Here is a 10,000-nt window from a genome sequence, read left to right as displayed (position 1 = left end):
CAAGTACACTTCAGAATATAGTCTGTACCACTTTCACATGCGTACAACTGTCTCGCCTATATTTCAGGATATAGTCTGTACCACTTTCACATGTGTAGAACTGTCTCGCCTATATTTCAGGATATAGTCTGTACCACTTTCACATGTGTAGAACTGTCTCGCCTATATTTCAGGATATAGTCTGTATCACTTTCACATGTGTAGAACTGTCTCGCCTATATTTCAGGATGTAGTCTGTACCACTTTCACACGTGTAGAACTGTCTCGCCTATATTTCAGGATGTAGTCTGTACCACTTTCCTATCTGTACAACTGTCTCTCTTATATTTCAGGATGTAGTCTGTACCACTTTCACACGTGTAGAACTGTCTCTCCTATATTTCAGGATGTAGTCAGTACCACTTTCACACGTGTAGAACTGTCTCTCCTATATTTCAGGATGTAGTCTGTACCACTTTCACACGTGTAGAACTGTCTCTCCTATATTTCAGGATGTAGTCTGTACCACTTTCACACATGTACAACTGTCTCTCCTATATTTCAGAATATAGTCTGTACCACTTTCAACTGTGTACAACTGTCTCTCCTATATTTCAGGATATAGTCTGTACCACTTTCACAGGTGTATAACTGTCTCTCCTATATTTCAGGATGTAGTCTGTACCACTTTCACACGTGTAGAACTGTCTCTCCTATATTTTAGGTAATAGTCTGTACCACTTTCACCTGTGTACAACTGTCTCTCCTATATTTCAGGATATAGTCTGTACAACTTTCACATGTGTACAACTGTCTCTCCTATATTTCAGGATATAGTCTGTACCACTTTCAACTGTGTACAACTGTCTCTCCTATATTTCAGGATATAGTCTGTACCACTTTCAACTGTGTACAACTGTCTCTCCTATATGCCAGGATGTAGTCTGTACCACTTTTACATGTATACAACTGTCTCTTCTATATTTCAGGATGTAGTCTGTACCACTTTCACACGCATACAACTGCCTCTCCTATATTTCAGGATAAAGTCTGTACCACTTTCACATGTGTAGAACTGTCTCTCCTATATTTCAGGAACTAGTCTGTACCACTTTCACATGTGTAGAACTGTCTCGCCTATATTTCAGGATATAGTCTGTACCACTTTCACACATGTAGAACTTTCTCTCCTATATATCAGGATATAGTCTGTACCACTTTCAACTGTGTACAACTGTCTCTCCTATATTTCAGGATATAGTCTGTACCACTTTCAGCTGTGTACAACTGTCTCTCCTATATTTCATGATGTAGTCTGTACCACTTTCAACTGTGTACAACTGTCTCCTATATTTCAGAATATAGTCTGTACCACTTTCAACTGTGTACAACTGTCTCTCCTATATTTCATGATATAGTCTGTACCACTTTCAACTGTGTACAACTGTCTCTCCTATATTTCAGGATATAGTCTGTACCACTTTCAATTGTGTACAACTGTCTCTCCTATATTTCAGGAAATAGTCTGTACCACTTTCAACTGTGTACAACTGTCTCTCCTATACATCAGGATATAGTCTGTACCACTTTCACATGCGACTTACACAGGTCCTAAATACAGATCAGCAGGTACCAGAAGGTAAGAAATGTTGCTTTTGCATAATATTGCAAAACAAAACACCAGATAATGTGTCCTAATAGGTGTCATTTTGGGGTCCTTATAGACACATTGAAGCACAGTACGTCTGACTATGGTAGTCGTAATGCTCCCACAATCCATCACTCTCACCAAAGTCCTAGTAAAACACTTTTGACACATTTTTGTGTAATGTTCTATATTCTTAATGAAACATTTAAAGCATGTTGCTTGCTTACGGGTACTTGCTAGCGTCATTTATTGAACAGGCGTCAACCTGCAGTCCACACGTATCTCTTGTGTGTGACTGCCATCTGCTGGTCACACTTATCATTACACCATGTGCCAAATAACATTGCTTGGAGGTGGGTAGGCATAAGCAGATTTGATACGTACATAAGGTTTTTGAGAACATGAAAGGATTTTAAGTGCGCCTTATACCTGGAAAATAGGGTACTTTAACTGTTTATTCAGTGGACATTTGCAGGGTTTTTTGTTTGGAACTCAAAGAAAAACAAGTCCACTGCAGAGGACGCTGGTTCTCAGCAAGACGTGACCAAAAAATGCAAATTCAATATATTTATTTCTATAATATTGTGCAGGTCTAGTCTGAGTAAGTTGCACAGTGCTGGAAGGAGCTGAAGGCATCAGGGGACATCAGTCATGTGACCAGGGCTGCAGGGATTGGTGGAGAGCAGCTGTGACATCACAGCCCCGCCCCCCCTCCCTCATCATGGCCCTTACGCTCCTCCTCTGCCTTTCCTCAGCATCCCTGCGCTCAGAGATGGCGTGTGTCGCCGCTGCCAGCGCGTGAGAGTAACCCCCCCCCACCTGCCCCTTCTCCCGTCCGCCGTGCACGGGAGTGGGCCTCCGGGGGAGGAGGGAGTGGACCTCCGTGCTCGTGCTGGCCATGCCCCGCCAGGGCGTCCTTTGACCATCCAGGATAGGATGACAATCTGGAACCATGATGCAAGGTGAGTCCTCTGTCCCCCCTGCTGGGCCATGGATGTAGCCTATGTGTGGATGACTTGCATGTCTGCCGTGTGGCCACCGGGTTACGTACTGTACATCCCATCAATGCAGAGGCGTGTGAGGTGCGCTTCAAAACACAAAAGCAGTGCTTCTAGCAGGCGAGGGTGAGTCTGCTCAATAGAATGTTGCAGGTGAGCTAGTGCACACACCAAGACATGTAGGCTGACACTTAGCACAGGGTGTACTAGCATCTTTAGTACTAGTTAATACTAGCTTGTGTAGTACTAGCATCTTTAGTACTAGTTAATACTAGCTTGTGTAGTACTAGCATGTTTAGTACTAGCTTGTTTAGTACTAGCATGTTTAATATTAGCATGTTTAATACTAGTTAATACTAGCTGGTTTAGTACTAGCGGGTTTAATATTAGCATGTTTAGTACTAGCATGTTTAATACTAGTTAATACTAGCGTGTTTAGTACTAGCTTGTTTAATACTAGTTAATACTAGCTTGTTTAATACTAGTTAATACTATCTTATTTAGTACTACCTTCTTTAGCACTAGCATGTTTAATATTAGCATGTTTAGTACTAGCATGTTTAATATTAGTTAATACTAGCTTGTGTAGTACTAGCTTGTTTAGTACTAGCATGTTTAATATTAGTATGTTTAGTTCTAGCATGTTTAATACTAATTAATACTAGCTTGTTTAATACTAGCTTGTTTAATACTAGTTAATACTAAATTATTTGATTCTAGCATGTTTGATACTAGCTTGTTTAATACTAGCTTGTTTGATACTAGCTTGTTTGGTACTAGCTTGTTTGATATTATCTTGTTTGATACTAGCATGTTTGATACTAGCTTGTTTGATACTAGCTTGTTTGATATTAGCTTGTTTGATACTAGCAAATATGAATGTAGTTGATCCCTGTCAAATATGAATGTAGTTTATCCATGTCAAATATCATGAATGTAGTTGATCCCTGTCAAATATCATGAATGTAGTTGATCCCTGTCAAATATCATGAATGTAGTTGATCCCTGTCAAATATCATGAATGTAGTTGATCCATGTCAAATATCATGAATGTAGTTGATCCCTGTCAAATACCGTGAATGTAGTTGATCCCTGTCAAATACCGTGAATGTAGTTGATCCGTGTCAAATATCATGAATGTAGTTGATCCATGTCAAATATCATGAATGTAGTTTAACCCTGTCAAATATCATGAATGTAGTTGATCCCTGTCAAATATCATGAATGTAGTTGATCCCTGTCAAATATCATGAATGTAGTTGATCCCTGTCAAATATCATGAATGTAGTTGATCCCTGTCAAATATCATGAATGTAGTTTAACCCTGTCAAATATCATGAATGTAGTTGATTCCTGTCAAATATCATGAATGTAGTTTATTCATGTCAAATATCATGAATGTAGTTGATCCCTGTCAAATATCATGAAGGTAGTTGATCCCTGTCAAATACCCTGAATGTAGTTGATCCCTGTCAAATATCCTGAATGTAGTTGATCCCTGTCAAATATCATGAATGTAGTTGATCCATGTCAAATATCGTGAATGTAGTTGATCCCTGTCAAATACCGTGAATGTAGTTGATCCGTGTCAAATATCATGAATGTAGTTGATCCATGTCAAATATCATGAATGTAGTTTAACCCTGTCAAATATCATGAATGTAGTTGATCCCTGTCAAATATCATGAATGTAGTTGATCCCTGTCAAATATCATGAATGTAGTTGATCCCTGTCAAATATCATGAATGTAGTTGATCCTTGTCAAATATCATGAATGTAGTTGATCCATGTCAAATATCCTGAATGTACTTTATCCCTGACAAATATCCTGAATGTAGTTGATCCCTGTCAAATATCCTGAATGTAGTTGATCCATGTCAAATATCATGAATGTAGTTGATCCCTGTCAGATATCATGAATGTAGTTGATCCATGTCAAATATCATGAATGTAGTTTAACCCTGTCAAATATCATGAATGTAGTTGATCCCTGTCAAATATCATGAATGTAGTTGATCCCTGTCAAATATCATGAATGTAGTTCATCCATGTCAAATATCATGAATGTAGTTTAACCCTGTCCAATATCATGAATGTAGTTGATCCCTGTCAAATATCATGAATGTAGTTGATCCATGTCAAATATCATGAATGTAGTTGATCCCTGTCAAATATCCTGAATGTAGTTGATCCCTGTCAAATATCATGAATGTAGTTGATCCCTGTCAAATATCCTGAATGTAGTTGATCCATGTCAAATATGAATGTAGTTGATCCCTGTCAAATACTGTGAATGTAGTTGATCCATGTCAAATACTGTGAATGTAGTTGATCCATGTCAAATATCATGAATGTAGTTTAACCCTGTCAAATATCATGAATGTAGTTTAACCCTGTCAAATATCATGAATGTTGTTGATCCATGTCAAATATCATGAATGTAGTTGATCCCTGTCAAATATCATGAATGTAGTTGATCCATGTCAAATATCATGAATGTAGTTGATCCCTGTCAAATATAATGAATGTAGTTGATCCCTGTCAAATATAATGAATGTAGTTGATCCCTGTCAAATATGAATGTAGTTGATCCATGTCAAATATAATGAATGTAGTTGATCCCTGTCAAATATGAATGTAGTTGATCCATGTCAAATATCATGAATGTAGTTGATCCCTGTCAAATATGAATGTAGTTGATCCCTGTCAAATATCATGAATGTAGTTGATCCCTGTTAAATATCATGAATGTAGTTGATCCATGTCAAATATCATGAATGTAGTTTATCCCTGTCAAATATCATGAATGTAGTTGATCCATGTCAAATGTCATGAATGTAGTTGATCCCTGTCAAATGTCATGAATGTAGTTGATCCCTGTCAAATATCATGAATGTAGTTGATCCATGTCAAATATCATGAATGTAGTTGATCCCTGTCAAATATCATGAATGTAGTTGATCCATGTCAAATATCATGAATGTAGTTTATCCCTGTCAAATATGAATGTAGTTGATCCATGTCGAATATCATGAATGTAGTTGATCCCTGTTAAATATCATGAATGTAGTTGATGCCTGTCAAATATCATGAATGTAATTGATACCTGTTAAATATCATGAATGTAGTTGATCCATGTCAAATATCATGAATGTAGTTGATCCATGTCAAATATCATGAATGTAATTGATACCTGTTAAATATCATGAATGTAGTTGATCCATGTCAAATATCATGAATGTAGTTGATCCATGTTAAATATCATGAATGTAGTTGATGCCTGTCAAATATCATGAATGTAATTGATACCTGTTAAATATCATGAATGTAGTTGATCCATGTCAAATATCATGAATGTAGTTGATCCATGTCAAATATCATGAATGTAGTTGATCCCTGTCAAATACTGTGAATGTAGTTGATCCATGTCAAATACTGTGAATGTAGTTGATCCATGTCAAATATCATGAATGTAGTTTAACCCTGTCAAATATCATGAATGTAGTTTAACCCTGTCAAATATCATGAATGTTGTTGATCCATGTCAAATATCATGAATGTAGTTGATCCATGTCAAATATCGTGAATGTAGTTGATCCCTGTCAAATATCATGAATGTAGTTGATCCGTGTCAAATATCATGAATGTAGTTGATCCATGTCAAATATCATGAATGTAGTTTAACCCTGTCAAATATCATGAATGTAGTTGATCCCTGTCAAATATCATGAATGTAGTTGATCCCTGTCAAATATCATGAATGTAGTTGATCCCTGTCAAATATCATGAATGTAGTTGATCCCTGTCAAATATCATGAATGTAGTTGATCCTTGTCAAATATCATGAATGTAGTTGATCCATGTCAAATATCCTGAATGTACTTTATCCCTGACAAATATCCTGAATGTAGTTGATCCCTGTCAAATATCCTGAATGTAGTTGATCCATGTCAAATATCATGAATGTAGTTGATCCCTGTCAGATATCATGAATGTAGTTGATCCATGTCAAATATCATGAATGTAGTTTAACCCTGTCAAATATCATGAATGTAGTTGATCCCTGTCAAATATCATGAATGTAGTTGATCCATGTCAAATATCATGAATGTAGTTCATCCATGTCAAATATCATGAATGTAGTTTAACCCTGTCCAATATCATGAATGTAGTTGATCCCTGTCAAATATCATGAATGTAGTTGATCCATGTCAAATATCATGAATGTAGTTGATCCCTGTCAAATATCCTGAATGTAGTTGATCCCTGTCAAATATCATGAATGTAGTTGATCCCTGTCAAATATCCTGAATGTAGTTGATCCATGTCAAATATGAATGTAGTTGATCCCTGTCAAATACTGTGAATGTAGTTGATCCATGTCAAATACTGTGAATGTAGTTGATCCATGTCAAATATCATGAATGTAGTTTAACCCTGTCAAATATCATGAATGTAGTTTAACCCTGTCAAATATCATGAATGTTGTTGATCCATGTCAAATATCATGAATGTAGTTGATCCCTGTCAAATATCATGAATGTAGTTGATCCATGTCAAATATCATGAATGTAGTTGATCCCTGTCAAATATAATGAATGTAGTTGATCCCTGTCAAATATAATGAATGTAGTTGATCCCTGTCAAATATGAATGTAGTTGATCCATGTCAAATATAATGAATGTAGTTGATCCCTGTCAAATATGAATGTAGTTGATCCATGTCAAATATCATGAATGTAGTTGATCCCTGTCAAATATGAATGTAGTTGATCCCTGTCAAATATCATGAATGTAGTTGATCCCTGTTAAATATCATGAATGTAGTTGATCCATGTCAAATATCATGAATGTAGTTTATCCCTGTCAAATATCATGAATGTAGTTGATCCATGTCAAATGTCATGAATGTAGTTGATCCCTGTCAAATGTCATGAATGTAGTTGATCCCTGTCAAATATCATGAATGTAGTTGATCCATGTCAAATATCATGAATGTAGTTGATCCCTGTCAAATATCATGAATGTAGTTGATCCATGTCAAATATCATGAATGTAGTTTATCCCTGTCAAATATGAATGTAGTTGATCCATGTCGAATATCATGAATGTAGTTGATCCCTGTTAAATATCATGAATGTAGTTGATGCCTGTCAAATATCATGAATGTAATTGATACCTGTTAAATATCATGAATGTAGTTGATCCATGTCAAATATCATGAATGTAGTTGATCCATGTCAAATATCATGAATGTAGTTGATCCATGTCAAATATCATGAATGTAGTTGATCCCTGTCAAATATCATGAATGTAGTTGATCCCTGTCAAATATGAATGTAGTTGATCCATGTCAAATATCATGAATGTAGTTGATCCATGTCAAATATCATGAATGTAGTTGATCCCTGTCAAATATCATGAATGTAGTTGATCCATGTCAAATATCATGAATGTAGTTTATCCCTGTCAAATATCATGAATGTAGTTTATCCCTGTCAAATATGAATGTAGTTGATCCATGTCGAATATCATGAATGTAGTTGATCCCTGTCAAATATCATGAATGTAGTTGATCCCTGTCAAATATCATGAATGTAGTTGATACTTGTTAAATATCATGGATGTAGTTGATCCACTTCAAATATCATAAATGTAGTTGATCCATGTGAAATATCATGAATGTAGTTGATCCATGTCAAATATCATGAATGTAGTTTATCCCTGTCAAATATCATGAATGTAGTTGATCCATGTCAAATATCATGAATGTAGTTGATCCCTGTCAAATATCATGAATGTAGTTGATCCATGTCAAATATCATGAATGTAGTTGATCCCTGTCAAATATGAATGTAGTTGATCCATGTCAAATATCATGAATGTAGTTGATCCCTGTCAAATATGAATGTAGTTGATCCATGTCAAATATCATGAATGTAGTTGATCCATGTCAAATATCATGAATGTAGTTGATCCCTGTCAAATATCATGAATGTAGTTGATCCATGTCAAATATCATGAATATAGTTGATCCATGTCAACTATCATGAATATAGTTGATCCATGTCAGATATCATGAATGTAGTTGATCCCTGTCAAATATGAATGTAGTTGATCCATGTCAAATATCATGAATGTAGTTGATCCATGTCAAATATCATGAATGTAGTTGATCCCTGTCAAATATCATGAATGTAGTTGATCCATGTCAAATATCATGAATATAGTTGATCCATGTCAACTATCATGGATATATAGTTGATCCATGTCAGATATCATGAATGTAGTTGATCCATGTCAAATATCATGAATGTAGTTGATCCCTGTCAAATATGAATGTAGTTGATCCATGTCAAATATCATGAATGTAGTTGATCATGTCAGATATCATGAATGTAGTTGATCCATGTCAAATATCATGAATGTAGTTGATCCCTGTCAAATATCATGAATGTAGTTGATCCTTGTCAAATATCATGGATGTAGTTGATCCATGTCAAATATGAATGTAGTTGATCCATGTCAAATATCATGAATGTAGTTGATTCCTGTCAAATATCATGAATGTAGTTGATCCCTGTCAAATATGAATGTAGTTGATCCATGTCAAATATCATGAATGTAGTTGATCCCTGTCAAATATGAATGTAGTTGATCCCTGTCAAATATCATGAATGTAGTTGATCCCTGTTAAATATAATGAATGCAGTTGATCCATGTCAAATATCATGAAGGTAGTTGATCCATGTCAAATATCATGAATGTAGTTGATCCCTGTCAAATATCATGAATGTAGTTGATCCATGTCAAATGTCATGAATGTAGTTGATCCCTGTCAAATATGAATGTAGTTGATCCATGTCAAATACATGAATGTAGTTGATCCCTGTCAAATATGAATGTAGTTGATCCATGTCAAATACATGAATGTAGTTGATCCATGTCAAATATCATGAATGTAGTTGATCCATGTCAAATATCATAAATATAGTTGATCCATGTCAAATATCATGAATGTAGTTGATCCCTGTCAAATATGAATGTAGTTGATACATGTCAAATGTCATGAATGTAGTTGATCCCTGTCAAATATCATGAATGTAGTTGATCCATGTCAGATATCATGAATATAGTTGATCCATGTCAACTATCATGAATGTAGTTGATCCATGTCAGATATCATGAATGTAGTTGATCCATGTCAAATATCATGAATGTAGTTGATCCCTGTCAAATATCATGAATGTAGTTGATCCATGTCAAATATCATGAATGTAGTTGATACCTGTCAAATATGAATGTAATTGATCCGTGTCAACTACATATCTAATAGGGCACACCAGATTATTAGGCGCACTGCCGATGAGCGAG

The 10,000-nt window shown here is 35.6% G+C and overlaps 1 protein-coding gene across 1 annotated transcript in view; it reads left to right on the top strand.

Annotated features, from left to right (window-relative positions):
• Positions 1-10,000, top strand: part of sgip1b (SH3GL interacting endocytic adaptor 1b) — a 67,356-nt gene that overhangs the window by 4,631 nt on the left and 52,725 nt on the right. Inside the window, exon 2 of the mRNA XM_062047102.1 lies at positions 2,383-2,589. Coding sequence (XP_061903086.1) covers positions 2,580-2,589 — 10 coding nt within the window. The 5' untranslated portion in view covers positions 2,383-2,579. The remainder of the gene's footprint in view (positions 1-2,382; positions 2,590-10,000) is intronic.

Source organism: Entelurus aequoreus, linkage group LG05 (genome assembly GCF_033978785.1).
Source record: "Entelurus aequoreus isolate RoL-2023_Sb linkage group LG05, RoL_Eaeq_v1.1, whole genome shotgun sequence".
NCBI lineage: Eukaryota > Metazoa > Chordata > Actinopteri > Syngnathiformes > Syngnathidae > Entelurus > Entelurus aequoreus.
Note: the sequence above shows the minus strand (reverse complement) of the source record. Positions and strands in the feature narration are given on the sequence as shown.